General features: G+C 38.7%; 1 protein-coding gene across 14 annotated transcripts in view; it reads left to right on the forward strand.

The window, feature by feature from the left end:
• Positions 1 to 17,684, forward strand: part of TCF4 (transcription factor 4) — a 360,801-nt gene that overhangs the window by 134,017 nt on the left and 209,100 nt on the right. For all 14 annotated transcript variants that reach the window (XM_058677038.1, XM_058677044.1, XM_058677037.1 and 11 more), the window contains 2 exons: positions 2,631 to 2,692; positions 5,420 to 5,516. In XM_058677038.1, the coding sequence (XP_058533021.1) occupies positions 2,631 to 2,692; positions 5,420 to 5,516 (159 nt within the window). The remainder of the gene's footprint in view (positions 1 to 2,630; positions 2,693 to 5,419; positions 5,517 to 17,684) is intronic.

The following is a 17,684-nucleotide window of genomic DNA, read 5'->3' on the forward strand; positions in this document are numbered from 1 at the left end:
AATTAACAGGCTGCTTGGTTGACCATCATTTTTCCTCTCTTCAGTGGACGGAGGATGGCTATGATCTCTTGGAACATTCCAGCTGAGCTCTGAGTTAAAAACACACGACTCTGTATTTGGGGAGAATTCTCACCAAATTAGAAATTAGATTTTTGGACATCTTTTCTCCAGATCCATTCTTGTTTGCTCTAGCATAGGGCTTTTTTTTCTCGACATCAGCAAACTTGACCTTTGGTGCTGGAACATTTTTCGATGTGGGGGCAGTTCTGTACATTTGTAGGCTGCTTTACCGCGTCCTCAGCTTCTCTCTACTGGATGCCAGCAGTACTCCCTGTCCCGCTGCCCGGTTGTAACAAGAAAAGTTCTCTCCAGACATTGCCAAATGACAAGGGGAGACCCGCCTGGTGGAATGATTGCCTTACCTCCAGGTCCCTGCCTACTTCTTATGTTTAAGATCTTTTGAAATTGAAACGATAAAATCAGTATCTCCTGGTTTCCTCCCCAAATGTCTACAAGAGCAAAGGTTGGGCCTGGCAGAATCCAGGAGTTTAAACTCATTTGGGGTCTCCCTTGTTGCTGGCGGAAATGGAAGTACTTGAGGTATGGCCTGCTGCTTTACTGGCTGTGCCTTAGAAGGAAGCTGGAGTGGAACAGAGCAGTATCAGAATCACACACTCTCATATGGGTAGTCATTATCTCAATTGGCAACTTAATCACCTTACCAAAGGCCTTCCAATAGGAGAAACTCTCAAATTAATCCAGGCTATTAAGAGATGAAGTGCAGATAAGCTAGACTCTTATTTCTTTAATGTTTACTTATTTATTTGCCTCGACTTGAAAAGTAGAGCTCGAAGAGCATCAGGGAGTCTAGAACCTCATCTGGGTCCATGTGTAGAAAACACGTAAACCATCATCTGGTGCCTCCCAGGCACGTCAGCAGGAAGCCTGATGGGAAGTGATGGAGTCAGTTTTCCCGATTTTTTTTTTGGATAATGGCTGTAAATGTCTCAATTGATGGCCTAACGTGCTGCGACACAATGACTGTCTCACCCAGATGTTTAGAATGTGTCTCAGACTTTTGAAAATTTGCTGTGGTTAGGTGATTTTGTTGTTGATATAGCTTTTTTTTGTTTCAGTTTGTTTTTGGTTGGAAATATTTGGTTTCTTGTTTCAGAATTTAAAAAAGCATGTAGACTTCAAAACTTACTCATGTGAGGCTCAAGGAAGAATACATGAATACAGAATACTTCTGTATTTCTGAACTTGCATTTATTACATACAAAGCAAACTACGTGTGTTGGGTTGTTAAATGGCAGGTCTGGAAAGTTTGACATGTTTTCTTCAGGTTTGCTGTAGTCTCTAGAGCTTCTGTTTGACGTGTCTTAAAGTTCACAGCACTCTGATTTCAGCTATGCATGGGGGCATCTGTTTACAATCGAGATATTTTTGGAAGCACCAACTAAAAGATACCAAAATGTTATTATGAGTGAGAGAGAGTGAATACAGGTTCAGTGGAATTAAGTTGGTTTATGCTCTTCTCTTCAGAGATTCTGAAACACCATCTACACCTCTGTATCTAAAAATAAATCCATTATGCCATGATTACTTCTGGTAACAGAATAGCAGTAATCAAAGGAATGACAGTTGAGTATTAGGAGAATAAACAGTACTACCAAAATGTTATGCAACACAGTAAATGGGATTCTGCCTCCTGACCCAGTGTTTCATACTTCCTGCTCCATTGCTGTCTGAGGACATTTGTGCTGACCGTCTGTTATCAACTGTGATCAGAGTAATGGGATGGGGAAACTTACAAAGGGCTTTAATCAGCAATCTCACACCCACCCCTAAATACAGTGACTGGTGGCTGAAACACTGGGCTTTTAAGTAGATAAAATGGCAAGTTAGCTGCTCTCCACATTGAGTATTTGCCATGTGAGGAACTGATGGGACACTCTGTAAAGCTGGTCATTAGTTGCACTTTGCTGGGACATAGTTTAGATTCTTACTTTCCAGTAACCCTTGTAGGCCTCTTCACCATCATTTAAAAAGAAGATCCACCCTACCTGTGATATGCTGGTGCAAGCAGATGGCTGCTGCTGTTTTTGTTTTGATTTCTTGTTGTTGTTGTTGTTGTTGTTGTAGTCTTGCATTTTCTGTTAGGTGTCTGTTGTCTGGTGGGATAAACCTTGACTAGAGAATAGAAGGATCCAAGGCCGTTATGGCAACAATACCAGAAATGTTCGGATGTGTATTTACTTTAATTAATTTTCTTTTCACTTTATGATTATGTTCTGTATTTTTCAATCTATTTGGTCCAAAAAATTTTAATAAAACTTTCAGTTGGTTTTCATGTCTCCAAAAACCGAGGCTATCAAACGCTGTGAAGGATGGAAGTAATTTTTATGTGCATACCTCAGGTTCCTGAGGGTCCAGTTCATTTCTGCTGTGAATTTAAATGAGTTAATTTAAGTAGATGGGTCAGAAGCCACTATCATCATGGTAGCCCTGTGCCTGGTTCTTAATTAAAGGCAACAGGAGATTAATTTGAAACATTAATTTAAAAGTGCATATACAAAAGGAAAGAGTTATTGCCAGAAAGCCTAAAGAACTTTTCTCTTGTCCCTTAGACGTAGAAGACAGAAGTAGCTCAGGATCCTGGGGGAATGGAGGACATCCAAGCCCGTCCAGGGTAAGTATATCTAATCGCTGGCCCCATAGCCAGACAGCAGCCACATGGGTAAAAGAACAGATTGAAGGTGAGTTTCACAGACACGCACACATGCACACACACACTGTGTTTCTTGGGGGTAGCTTGTCTTTGGAAGTCACCTCGCATCCTCTTCCATCTTGCCATTCTCCATGGTCTTAATTTCATTTTGTTACTGAAATTGACACTTAGTTCCACTTTGGCTCAGAAGAGAAGTCCTTCATTAAATTATTGCTCCTGCCTTTGCCAATTGTTGATCCAGTATTATAAAGAAAATTATTTGTTGTAGGTGGAACAACTTAAAAAATTCTAGTAAAGCTATAACATGGATGTGAATAGATGGCTGAACAGTTCTGTAACATGAAGTTCCATCCTATCAGTAAAATCTGCCTACTAAATCATGGTGGTTTACTTTTTGTGAACATGTTTTTTACTCATGGCACCTTTGGGCATCAGTTGAATTCATCAGTTTATTTGATTTCCCATTTTTACTGCCCTTTTTATTTTTTTCAGTTTTTCTCTGCGTTAATTATCTCTCTGGAGGCAATGCAGAAATAGTTGACTGGGGCGAGGCATTATATGCTTTTGTTTGCTTACGATCCTGGACAAGTCATCTCACTTCTTTGGTCCTCGTTTTCCTTATTTTAAAAAATTAAGAAGTTGAACCAGAGGATCTTTATTTCCTCTAATTCAACTATTTTATACACGATTTTAGGTAGAATGTCCTTGGATTTTGAGGACCTTGACATATAATGTTGCAAGCTGAGAGTAGGCATTGTGTGTATACTAAAGTACTGTATCTGCAACACCTTGCCAGGATAAAGATGAAGCATGCTTTAGTTAGGGTAACATTTGCCATAGATGTTGATATAAAGTCAGAGTGGAGAAAGGTCTCTATATTGTCTTACCAGGCAGAGAAGGTAATCAAACTGTTAAAAATGGAGCTGTAGTCAAACATTTCCACCTGTGTCTGGCATTGTGATCTTCATCGTAGCCTGTTGGTTACAAATGAATCTCTAAGCCGCTAGAAACTTTGTTCAGCTCTTCCACCAGCTGTTAAGTTTGACATTCTAATGCATGATATGGATGGGTTGAGGAAATCATTCCTCCTCCTCATGTTACAGTCTGCACTTGCAGAGATAAATCCATTCCTTTTGACAGCACGTGGAGATGTCTCAACTTCCCTGTATTGTTTCATTCATTTAATTTCTTAGTCTTACACACAATTTTATTGTATGTTACTCAGTACCATATTGTGTGTGTTAAACTGAATACACAAATTAATTTCTTAAATTTAGTGCTTTTAATTGTGTGTCCACATGAATATGGTCCATGTAGAAATCATCCTGTTTTACTTCTAAATTTGGGTTGCCTCAATTTTTCTGACATTTATTTTTTCAAGGACTAAGGTGGTGAGTAAGTTTGAATCAACACGTATTATAACTTGTATCTTCTAAATACAGGGGATTGCCATGAGACTGATTATTAGTGGCACACTGTAACCAGCAACCTTGGCTGGCTTCTCTTATCCTAAAGTGATGATATTATCTTCTCCCTTGCAGCCCTGTGCTGAGGATTAGAATAGATCATGTATATTAAGTAATTCCTATACTATCGAGGGTGAGGACACTTAATAATAATTAGTTCTGTGCAATTTCTGGTTTAGAATTCCTGAGTTTGAAACCCATGATGAGTTTTAAAAATGTGACATATTTTTATGTATGGAGATAATTGGCATTATTAGATTATAGTATCATTCCAGTTAATATTTTACATGAAGAAAGATGATTGAGAATAGGGTTGTTTGCCAGGGAGGTTCCAGGCATTCTCTGGTGATGTGCCCTTCACTGTTCCTACAGCATCCCTCTTTTTTGGTCTGGGCAGATTCTGCCCTTTGGCTAACTTGCTAACGGATACCTTGAAGTCAGTTTGAGTTGGACTTCATGGGCAGTTCAGCCAGCTGAGCAAAATAACCCCCTCTCCCCTGCTTCAGTCACTTCATGCACTTCAGTAGACTGCAATTCGAACTATCTGAAACATAGTCTTTAACTCTTTATTATGTGCCATCAAATTGCTCCATTAAAATTAAGAATGAAAAATTTAAAAACAGTATTTCAACTTTAAATTACCATTAAAAATGAAATCATTGGAATAATGCTTTGAAACGCTTTTTGGTGGCATACTTTGCTTTAAAACACTTTTTGGTGTCCAAGCTAAAAAATGTTGATGTATGCTAAAGTTTTGGTTTTCATTCACATTAACATTTTTATCTGTTAGTTATATTGTGGTCACTTTTATTGTAATATAGATCAAAATGTCTGTATTATAAAACCAAATGTTTTTGTTTAAATGGCTCTAGCCTGGTCTTCCAAAAGCAATTTATTACAGGCTACAGGTAGTTTTCTCTTGTACAATCTTGTGTTAATGTGGGCTTATCAAATAATAACATTTCCCATTTGCAATACATTTTACATGTGTCTGGTGTTTTCCACAAATTATTTTCTTTGATCATCTCATCCACTGCATGCCGCTGATGTCATTGTTAAATCCCATGGTTTCCTGGATGTTCTGAAGCAGGTGTGAACTTTGTAGACTTGAGTGCTGTTTTTGCTAACACATCTGTGAAGGTGCATGCTGCTTCAAGTGTGGTTCCAGGCAGGAAGTTGCGGGAATGTGAAGTTAAAACTGACACTGTTGTTTTACCTACAGAACTATGGAGATGGGACTCCCTATGACCACATGACCAGCAGGGACCTTGGATCACATGACAATCTGTCTCCACCTTTTGTCAATTCCAGAATACAAAGTAAGATTTGCTTTAAGTTTACATTCATGTTTTGAACAGTATGTTTTATTATAGAAGGGAATAATATGACCCGAACAAAGGTTCTGTTTTTAGGAGTCAGTTCATTTTAGTAATCTTACATGGCAGAAAAACATTAATAACATGATTTGCAAGGACTAAGCATTTCAGCCACGTGGGATTAAATATCAGTGATACTGCTTTAGTTTGTCTTTCTTACACATAAAATACTTATCCCAATGTCAGTGTTTCAGTAGAAGTAGTTGTTTAAGTTATGGTTGATCAAGAGCAAAGTGGTGAATATTTAAAATATTTAAAATTTTACTGGGCCTCCTGGTTGACATTTACTCATGGTTAGTTGTGGAATTTTATTAATAGAATAATAGAAATAAATAATGTTAATGGCCCTAGTGTGCTTGACTCAGAGTATAGTGCATTCCAGTGGAATTGCAAAATCTGGTTGTATTTATCAAGTGTGACCTTTATTGTTAAAGGGTGTAGGCAGTCTAATCTTATGTCACTGAAAGCAGGCTCTGTGTGGTTTGAGGCTATACATTTCCATCATGCCCCTCTGCCTGGCATTCTTAGCTTATTTTTTCTGCTTTTGACTACTCTATGGGGATGCTTGTGCAATAGCAGTAACCTGAGTGATGAAAAGACAATTCATGATAGCTTAAAAGGCCCTAATGGCTGGTTGCTTTAGTTTTGATGGAAAAACATGAGCTTTGTTTCAGTATTATTAACTCTCTACACCTGGCCAAATTCCATTGCAAATTTGTCAATAAATGACATGAAACTGTTTGACAGAAATTGCTGGCCCAAACTCCAAGGAAAACTCTGTGCAATAATTGTATTACTCTGAAAATATAATTGCAAATGTTCCTAAAGAATGTTCTCATTTTTAAACTTTGTAAATGATACTAGTTATTTAAGGTATAGGTAGTCTGAATGTCAGGTTCTTTACACCACAAATCATCATCAAATGGATGTAAAGCAATTTCAGATATTTAACAGAAAATAATCAGTGGAGATACTCATTCTAGTAGTTATTTTTGATACTATCCTGTGTTTGTGAAAACAATAAGAACCTTGATTTTATTTTTCATATTGTTCTTTTGTGTATTTTTGACCGCAAAACGGTAATTTTTACATTAGTGTTTTAACTTTGTAAATAGAAAAGAATTATCATTTAATGATTGTTGCCAGGGAGGTGTATCAGATTTCCTGCTTTAGGAATGTGTGGAGATTACCAGGTTGTCAAGTGAGATATTAATGGAAAGCTTTTTTCTCTTTAATCATTTTGATTCTAATGCCTTTGCTTCTCTATTTAGCTTCAGCCAATTTCGTTAAAATAGAATAAAAGATTAATGTGAAAATGATAGTCTGGGCAGGTGTCTAAAGAACTACTGACTAGTGACCTAAAATTGGTAAATAAGAATAAAAAAAGTGCTCACATTTAGAAGTTTATGTGATGTTATGCAAAAAAAAGTTTACTCTTGATAAATTAATCCTCAGAAGAAGCCACACAATACACACACACGTTAAATGACTGGCCTTTTTCATGACTCTTCATTGGCAACTGTTTTTATAAACCAAATTACTTTTTTAGTCCAAACACCATTGAAAATATAGGGGGGTTGACAGTCTAGAGCCGAAAAAGCTGATTCTTTTCACTTCGTTGTTGTTTAAGCTGAAAATCCATGTCAGCCTTGCTCTTTTATCCTGCCTGCCCTCCTTCCCATTAAACTCTTAAATATGGAGGCCACGCAGTCCTCCTGCATTGTGAAAGGAAATGCTACTATGTCCACGAGGCTCCCACCCACTGTTCCTAATGAAAGGACTTCTCTGTTAGATAAGCTGTCTGGTCTGAAACATGGCTCTTTATTGTTTACAAACTGCTACATTTTCCACCTCAAGCAGATTTTTGCACAGAAAAGAATTGTGCCTGGGCTAAATGGTTTATCTGACATTAACGGTGCAGTGTCAGACTCGGGTCAGGGAAGTCGCCCTCAGAGTGAGAGGGCACTGTGCTCTGTGCAAAAAAAAAAAAAAAAAAAAAAAAGGAAAGAAAAAAGGAAAAGGCAGAAAGAGACATTGAAACAAGCAGAAATACTTTACATTTTTTGTTTAAAGAAACATTTAAAAATATTTTTAGAGCACTGACTTTGGGTTGAAAAGTCTTGCCACTGTTAATGATTTCTCGCGTCTCCAATGCCTGCTTGGTTTGCCTGGATATCCCTGGACTAGATTCCTGGGCAAAAATTTTTTTTTTTTAATTGTTGTCCCAACTGTTGATTATTTAAAAGGAAACTACTTCTATGATGAATCAAGCTTTGTGTTACTGTGCACCTTCACAAAGAAAAGTTGTTTTGAAGAAGTTAAGGGCAACCAATTTAAAGATATGGAAAGCAAAGTAAGATGTGTGAGTAAGCAGTTGGAACTCCCTAGACTGTTCTTTGTGTCCAAATCCATACTTTGTGTTATGACCTTTGTGGGTTTTCCTGTCTACCAAAAGAAGACATTAACTTCACTGTAAGTTTTAGAAAACTACCCTTAGAGTCTTTAACTGGCTTTGATTTAAACTACAAAGGGTTTCTTTACAGTTCAAAGACTTTAATTCTGCCATGATGTCACATTCGGGTAAAAGCTAGAGTATCAGAAATAAATCAGCAACTTTATTGGAGCAGATTCTTTATTGTCAAATCAATCAAGCCTGTGACTGAATTAGGCGTCTGCTACAAAAATAAGTGACACTAATTTTACAGGAAAGAGTTATTAACTGGAAGTGACCTGATTTTTTTTTTAAATTTTGTAAAGTAGTATCTTAGTAAGATTTTATGTTATTTTAAGGAAAGAAAACAAGTACTGCAGCATTTTCTGCTTTTTAAGTCAACTATGTATTTTGTTTTTTATCATTTCAGGGAAAATGATAAATGCATTCATAACATTTGCTTAATATATTTGCCTACAAATTAATTTATGTAAAACACATGATTTTGAACTTTCTGATGTCATGTGAATGGTTTTGCCTAAATGTTACTGTTTTTTAAATAATACTTTTGACCATATTAGTAAGCTCAACTTACTTGTGTGCATCTCAAATTTATGCAAAATGTGGTGTTATGTATAAGAATAGTAGAATATCTGTTAAAGTCTTTTTTTTTTGGAAATAGCTTGTGTTTCCTTGAGAGAAAAATAAGTATAATTACGTTAAAGCAAATTCCTCAATAGAAGGAGCAAGAGCTTTTTGTTCTTGCTTTGGCATGAGTTCTAGAGTGGTTGAGTGTTTCAGTGCTGACTGCTGCCCCGACCGGTTCATGTTCTCTGCTCCCTTGTAAGCTCCTACTCATCGCTTTCGTTGGTACATACAAACCAGTTCGCATTTTTTCTAGGTTCAAGTCCCATGCATTATTTTGCAGTTGTAGAATACAAATTATTCTTTGTGACTACCCATGATTACTAATGATAACAATGTACACTTGATTAATTGGAAGCTTGTTTGTTTCTGTTTTTTAAGCAGTTTGATCAGACCTTCACAGGTGGTCAGCTGAGGAGCTATCAGAATATGTTTGTAGGATGAAGGGGCCATGAGTTGATTCCTGTGTCTTTAAGAGGATTATTTATACGCCATAGAATAGTTAGAAAATCCTGGCAAGAAATGTATGCAGTGTGTGGATTTTTCTTTTTTAGACTTCAGTTTTTTCCTTTGCCAAGCATTAAACTTTTATAGCTAATTGTCCAAATATTTTTACAATGGCAGACAATATATCTTCTATCTGAAACTCTTTGATCCAAGGAAGAATCTAAGCATGCATTTTCCTTCTATTGTTCCAGAGTCTTAATTGAAGCCCAGATTGTTTGAGGATAAGTGAGCACATAGCCCAGTAGATTATATACATGGGTGGTGACTGAAGGATATGAAAAGTGATCCTTTTGTACAGTTGGGTACAGCTTAGTTCAACATCAGCTGCTTAGTTTTTACAGGTCCCGTTGTGAGTGCTGTAGTTTCCTTTCTGTGGTATTTGGTTCTAGTCCTCCTAAATAATTCACCACCATAGAGTAACTGGCTTTTCAACTAGCTCAGTGGAACATTTCACTGCAGGATTAGATTGAAGTTTCAGGCAGAACTGAAGCAAGCTGCTGGCTTATAGGATGACCTTTGAATCTCATCTGGGTTAGCGCTTGATATTTTGATTTGGTTACTGTGGTCATATTGTGACAGCTGCTAGCTCATTACAATTCCGTTCCTCTGCTCCGTTTGCCTAGTAGGAATATTTAGGTTTGCATTACTTCAGAGTGTTTATGGCTACCCTGAGTTTAGCCCAGCATAAAGGTGAAGTGTTGTGAGTCTTTTCAAATCCCAGTGGCAGAAGTGAGTGCCCTGGACTTCTTGTAAAACGGCAAATGTGAGTAGATGCTAATGCAGTTCGTTTTCTTTTCATTGTAAAATTGAAAATACCCAGTGAAGCGGCTGTCATTTGGAAAACCATTTTTGGAAAACCTCATGTACGAAGGAAAAGCTAAGCCATATCGTTTTTGCAAAGCATGGACGAATTTTGCTTGACCTCTTGGTCAAAAGGTTTTTCCAGTAAAGAAGGTTAATGCTGGAAGAGCAAAACCTGTATGAAAACAGCAAAATATTTGAAGGTCATATGTTTTAGAGGCCCAGCAATATTTTGGTAACTTTATGAGAGTGGGATTGTGACTGTTTGCATCAGCTGTGCCCATGGTGGTTCCCACCGGCAGTGTTCTTGACGTTAGTGACAGATGCGTAGTGCGCAGGTCCTCGGGGACGGATGTCTGTGCACTTTCCAGGCTCTTTTATTTTTTTTTGTCATTTTTATTAAATTCGGGTTCTCTGGCTAGTACCTTTTGAGCCAGTCATGTGGTAAGCAGCATTTCTGAGAAAAGAATTCTCTAATAATGACCATATTTGATTTTACTTTCTTTGGGAGTTAAACTTTGAAAGTGTCTTCAAGCAACAGCAGGTATGACTGTGTTGAGTGTCATCACAAGGTATCCTGATGGCCGAGTCCAGGCTGGGAGTCACAGGAGTTGAGTTTTTACTGTCTTACTGCAATTGCCTGTGGCTGCTTAGGGCAGTTTGTTTTCAAAGTTTTTTTTTTTTTTTTTTTTTTTTAAAGTATTTTTAACGTAACAGGATAAAGACAAAGGGAGGTAGACATCTGCAGAGAGAGGGAGGGAGTTGTTTGATGCGCTGGTTTGCTTCCCACTTGCCTGCAGTAGCCGAGGCTGAGCCAGGCTGGGCGAGGCTGAAGCTGCTGCTGTCACTGTGAGTGGCAGGGACCCCTGTGTCCAGGCTCCCACCTGTTACCTCCCACGGCATTCCCTGGAGGAACTGCCATCAGAGCTGTGTCTGGAGCTGCCGCTTCACATGCCTGCCTCACCTCTTCCACATTTTAAAAAATTGAGTGAGGAATAGCCCTTTAGAGAAAGCTCTCTAATGCTCTACTGATCTTTCAGATCTACCATTTTATCTTTTACTGTATTTTCTCTTCAGAAATGTTTAATTGTTCTTTCTAATCTTTTCATCTCTATTTTATGAATACCTTCAAGTAACTTTGTAATTAATTGAAACCCTGACTTACATGGATCTTTTTTAATACCTCAAGTCATTCTAGATCTGTTGTTAAGGGATCAGTTTGATCATACCAAGTGAGAACACATTAAATAACTTAAATCACCAGGAGAAAAAGGATTCTGTGCAGACCAATGCTAGCCACAGTGTCGCTGCATCTCGATACATGGTATTGAATGGTTTAATACATGTATGAATCAAGTAATCAGTTATATAAGGGGACTTTGAAAAGATTATGGACAGTGAAATTCAGTCTATTTGGCATAAGAATATTTGAAATCTTTGTGTCTATAAGATCTTAAAAAAATTCATGAGAAAGTGATATTATGAATCGATTATGACTTGCTTCGAATTTTTTAACTCCAAAATAAGCTTACCTTTTAATTTCATTTTCCATGAACTTTTTGGAAGATTTAAAACTTGAATGAAAACTTTGTATGTTGAAGTCTGACAAGAACACCCTAATCCAGCGCCAGTCTTAACAAAATCCTAGTTTTTCATCTGTTGCTGTATCGTCAGTTATATTAAATACTCTCTTTTTGCTAGGATGCAGACCAAGTTAAAATTAAAATGTGTCCAGCTTTTGTTTTTAGTATGCACATCATAGATTACCTTGTTGATAAGAAGAAATAAATACGTAATTGAGAACTTTTCAAGGCCAGTGGAAAAAAGTTGATGTTCCCAGTATTCAGATAAGAGAACTTATTTCCTTTTGTCAGTCAGTGAGCATTTCTGTTCTTCTTTCACTGGTTTTGTTTCCTGCACATTTGGCCGCCTACTCGTTGTCATAGTCAAATGCTTCTTACTAAGCCACATTTTATGAACAGTAGAGGAAAATGCTACATGTGTTGTGCCTTATCCTCACAGCATGGGCCTCAAGGGCCCTAGGTGAGGCCTGCAACCATAACGAGTCCTCTGAGGACTGGACACAGGTCTGCAACAGCGTGACAGCTGATGTGATTCGGGACTGTTAGGTGACTAATGCATGAGTGCCATATATGGACCAGAGTGACTGATTCAGGGGGCGGGAGATGATATAAAATTTTGTCACTGAACTATGAATGGTGAATAATGTTCTGAAACTTTTCATTTGATATTTTCGAGCCTTTGACCATTTGTAGCTAAAAGCACAGAAAGTAAATCTGCAGAAAAGGGGATACGATAGTGTTTGAAAACTGTGGCCAAAAGAGATAGAGCGTTTACACACCCAGGAAGATTTCTCAGATGGGAAGTTACTCTCCATTGAATGAAATAGATCATCTAGTGCTCACCTGAAAGTAGAAAACGGTGTGTATCCGGGGGGAGTGGATTTGCTTAGAAGTGCTGGAAAATGTGGCTAGTAATGGTATGAAAGTAATTTTGTTCCTGTTATAAGCGGCTGCTGCTAGAATTAGTTTTTCCTCCATTGATATGAGGGCTCGTGGCTCTGTGATTCTCTGAACTTCCCTGTGTTGTCTCAGGGCTAGCTGTCACAGCTTCAGATGTCTGGTTTGGTTTTGATGCAGAAAGAAGAGGAAGGCTGAATTAACTGTGCAATCCCCGCCTCCCCTTTCAGGGCTTCCCCTAGCCGTGTGGACATCCTAGCTGCATGGGTTGGAAGTGGGGAGGCACAGCTTATTCAGTGGACACAGAAAAGAGTTAGGAATTTATATTGAGCACTTAGAATATTTGAATCTTAGCTAACTTATTTGAGAGGCAGAGACACAGAAGAGACAGACAGCAGGAGAACCCTTTTAATTTGCTAATTCACTGCTCAATGGTGGTGGCCAGGGCTGGGCCAGCACTCAAGCCAGTATCTGGGAACCCCACTGAGGTATCCCATGCAGATGGCAAGGGCTCATCTACTTTAGCCTTCACCTGCTGTCTCCCTGGGTTTCCATCAGCAGAAAGCTAGAGTCAGGATCTGGAGCCAGTAACTGAACCCAGCTACTCCAATATGAGATGCAGGTGACTTTACTACTAGGCTAAATACCTGTTCCACACAGTTAAGAGGTGTCATGATAAAGGGAACTCTAGCGAACACTTCAACATTAGTCTTGTCTTTTCTAGTCCTTGATAATAGGATCTTGGGCAAATTTCATTTGACCAGCAACTTCCATGTTTCTTTATGAGGACCATAATGCAAGCCTTGCCTACTCTCCCTGGATCCCTGTAGAAGGTGCAATGTCTTGTGGCCAGTAATCACCGTTCTTTGCTCTGTGACTGCTATGACATCGCAAGGCTACACATTGGATGTCTGTCATTTTTTTCTGTGTAATGAGTTGAAAAGTCTAGCGACTGGGCTTGAGTGATAGCAGTTTTAAAATACCTCGGCCTTCTGATGAGATGGAGCAGAAGGCAAGAGCAGGTGGAGGTAGTATAGAATGTTCCGTTTTGTAAACATCAAGACCAAAATGAAAAGATTTCTTTTTTAGCCTGTCCACAAAAACAGTAATCCTATAAAATAAGTACCTCTTTGGGGACAGCTTTGTTGAATTCAGACGTGCCCCTTTCTGAAACATTTGCCTCCAGCCATTTTTCTTTCCATTTTAAATGTTCTTAAGTTTCTTGTTATACATAACTAAGATACCCTTTGCGTGATATCTGAGTGGTGAGTCTGGGGACCTACTCACCACTAATTCACATGGAGATTTCTTTGTCCTGTATTGCCAGTCGTCTACATAATGAAGTCACTGCTATGTATAATGCTAACCATCAAGGAGATACTTTTTCAAATACTTTCCATGTTATGAGGAATGCTCTGAAGACAGTCCTGCTGTATTTTTTTTTTTTTTTGAAAGGCAGTGTTAAAGAGAGGGAGGGAGTCTTCCATCCATTTGTTGGTTCATTATTGCAGTGGTCACAACTGTAAGAACTGGACTGATCAGAAGCCAGGAACCAGGAACTTATTCTGGGTCTACCATTATGGTGGCAGGGTCCAAGGACTCTGTTGCTTTCCCAGGGCAGCACCAGGGAGCTGGGTCGGAAGTGGAGCACTACAACTGGTACCCATAAGTGACATGACAGTGTCACAGCTGGAGGCTTCGCCTGCATTATGGTGGCAGCCCTCCACTTTTTGTCTTTTTTATGCAGAGGCTCTTGGTACAGAATGTTCTCTCAATGCCTACAGTACCCGGGGTTTATGCCCACAGGTACCATGTGTAATTTTTGATTAGAAAGAGGCATTCAGTGGGTCACATTTGATTTCCTTTTGCAGGATATCAGGCCTAAAAAGCATTAGTTACAAAATGTATGGCGCAGAGATTGAGATTAAACTAATTTAATTTCTAAGCCTTAGGAGTTTCAGCCCCAACATTTTTCATCTTCTTGATGATTGCTTATTAATCATTCTGAACTTCCTTGATGTAGGTTTTTTTAAAGAAAGAATTATAATGAAGCCTCACTTTAAACTGGTATAAAATACAGCTGCTTATGTTGTTTAAAGTAAATCATTTAAAGCTTTTGTGCAGGTAAAAATTAATGGGAATAAAACCTACAATGTGGGATATTACAGATGTTATATCAATAAGAGCTTTATGTTTGACTGACTGTTGGTCTGGCCAGCAGCTGACGACTGTTGGAAGTGCTCATCTGAGTAGCTGCTTTGTGAAGAAACAAATTAACGGGAAAACAACCTATTGCCGAAATTTAGTTGATACAAATTCTGACTGCACCTATTGCATCTTATGTGGGCTGTTTTTCTGTTTATTGGGGATGATCAGCTTGATATGCAAACTTACGCATAATGTCATGAGTTTGGGCAGAATGTGGAAGTAATTAATTAAGCACCAACCCCTCATGGGCCCTACCAAGGATGAATGAATCAAAAAAAATGCAAACCAGTAACAAAACGCTGAATGCAGATAGAAAGTGGACCATGTCTGGCAACATTTACTGGAGAAGGGGAAGACAAAGGAAGTTGGAGGAGAAGAGAAAAAGACCCAGAGAAGGCTAATTTTAGAACATTTCCAGATGAAAAGTGCAGTTTTCTAGCTTTTATGTTATCAGCATCAGCTTGACTGTCTGAGTCTCCGAAATTACTGGGTTCCTAATTGTTCCTGCCCCTTCCTCACCTTGGCCATTCAGACCAAGCTGTACTCTTAACAGTTCAGTAGTCGAATCTGAATGCCAGCCATGCAAGCATAAACTTTTTATGTGTAACTGATTATACTTAATCAGGCAATACCAAGTAATGAAGTCAAGTTTATTAGTGACCCTGTCTCCTTCAGAATTTTCAGAGTAATTGGAAATCAGTTCAATATCTCTATTTTTGGAAGTTTGAAAAATTTGTCTCACAGCAAGGTTAAACCATACTTCGCGCTGTGGGTGGTGGGTTTTTTTTTTTCCAATTGCAAGTATTTCCCTTTTCCTTATTTATTCTTGCAGAGTTCAGATGCAATGAAGAGCTGACATGTTAAATATCTTGGTGGGCCATCCTCATATATGATCTCTTAGCTAATTATGGGGGAAAAATACCATGATAGACAACAGTTTACTGAAAGATAATCTCATGACTTCCACTAAGCCATTTTCCATTTTAAACTTAGTTTCCTTATTGCTGTTACTGCCCAACTCATGAAGTGATTGAGGGAAGGGAAAAAGAGCCGAAATTTCTTGTTTCCTCAGAAATAAAAGCGTTCTATATATAAATGCTTTCATGTGATTACATTTTCCATTCATTGCAAAGCTGTGCATATAGTTTGATCTTACATTGGAAATAAAACAGAAAAAAGGCAGTCTTGCACTGTCTTCCAAAGACATCTTAGTAGTTAATTCGAATTTGCTGCTTAGCCTCATGAGTTTCGTAAGGTCCTGAACAAAAAAAGTTATGGCTGTTCTTTAAGCTGAGCCGATACTAGTTGAAGAGTGGAATGAGTTGACACCTACTGTAGCATAAAAAAGGAGTCTCTGTGTGGCTTCCTTACAGCCTTTGAGACGAACAGGAGAGAGCCCTGTTGAGTTCCTGGGAACACACTAGAGGTGCTGCCCTCCACGTTGGTTCTGAATCTTGCCATTGCCCACAGCTAAGTTACTCTTGTTCCTCAAGGTGGAATGTGGTAATGGAGAGGCATTTGGTTTGTGTAGAAAGTGGGTCCTCATGAACATTGAAGCATGCATAGGGGAGCATCTTTGCATTTGCTAGGCCACTGAGCTGTTCAAGACATGCTCCGCTGGTCGGGCAACGTACAATAGCTTCTCTGAGTACTCTAGTTAAGGGGCAGGATGTGTGAAGCAGTGTACACTTAGGTGGATAATTAATAATTAGTGGAGGCTTGTAAGGCTGTAATAGAATATATAAATTTCAGCACCTGTTCTATCAGACCAGATCACCTTACCTTACAACAAGGTTCCTCCCAAGTAAAAAAGGAAGTGCTTTCTGTACCTGTGAAAAATCTTCAGTAGTAGAAAAGGGCTGATTTTTTTTCCCCCAAACACTCTATTTTGTAGCCATTGTGATTGTGCAGCTTTTTTTTTTTCCACAGTCACTGAAGGGCATTCACATGGGTTTGACCATAGATAGTAAAGCACTGCTTAGGAAGAATGTTCTGGTGAATTCTAATGTTTGGAGGTGTTATCAGAGAAGATACGCATACTCTCACTTTACTCCCACCCCCCAAACATTTCAGATTGCTCATTTCATGACTTCATCTAAGTCAGTATTTAGAGTAAGAACCTTCTGTTGTGGCCTAGTTGAAAGAGGTAGAGAAGTTGAATTGTAAGACCCAAGTTCACCTTTTCAGTGGGCTCTCTCTCGAGGGGGTTTTGCACTTCATGTCTTAGCTGTCATGGTTTTGAGGCGTAGTGGAAGAATCCTGCTACACCAGTGAAGGAAAGGGTAATGTATGTACTTGAGAAAGCGAAGCAGAGCATGTTACTACTTTAAAAGTCACATTGACTGATAATTAAATGAGGAGGTTATTAGTATGCCTGCAGTTTATGGTCCTTAATATATCTTTAAAAGAATTTTTTAAAGTTATATAAATTCTATTTTTACTTAAAGTCAACCAAAATGATAGACTTCAACACTTAATCCTTGGTTTATATGTTCCTCTCTCTCTTTTTTCAAGATTTATTTATTTATTTATTCAGTTGAAAGAGCTGCAAGGTGGTGGGGAAGAGAAAGAGATTGAGAAAAAAGAGAGAGGGGAGGTCTTCTGTCTACCGGTTCACTCCCCAAATGGCTGCACCATTAGGCACTGGGCCAGGCTGAAGCTGTGAGCCAGGAGCTTCTTCTAGGTCTCCCACATCCAGGGAATGGGGAGCAAGGGCCCAAGCAGTTAAACAATCTTCCAGTACTTTTCCCATGCCATTAGCAGAAAGGAGGAATAAAAGTTGGGTAGCCAGGGCAAAAACTGGCACCGATATTGTATCCTGACGTTGCAGGAGATGGGTTTACCTGCTACACCCCAATGCCAGTTTAGTCTCTCTTTGGGTTTGTAGATTGGCTTATCCAACAAATGCTTGTGGGAAGCCCGATTTATTCAGACCCTATGTTGATTAATAGAAAATGGTGTTGCCTTAAGCTTTGCCCACATTCTGAGAAGGAAATCAGATGTATTTCAGACATTTATAATTCAGACATTAGGAAAATA

This window comes from Ochotona princeps, chromosome 18 (assembly GCF_030435755.1).
Source record: "Ochotona princeps isolate mOchPri1 chromosome 18, mOchPri1.hap1, whole genome shotgun sequence".
In the NCBI taxonomy this organism is placed as follows: Eukaryota; Metazoa; Chordata; class Mammalia; order Lagomorpha; family Ochotonidae; genus Ochotona; species Ochotona princeps.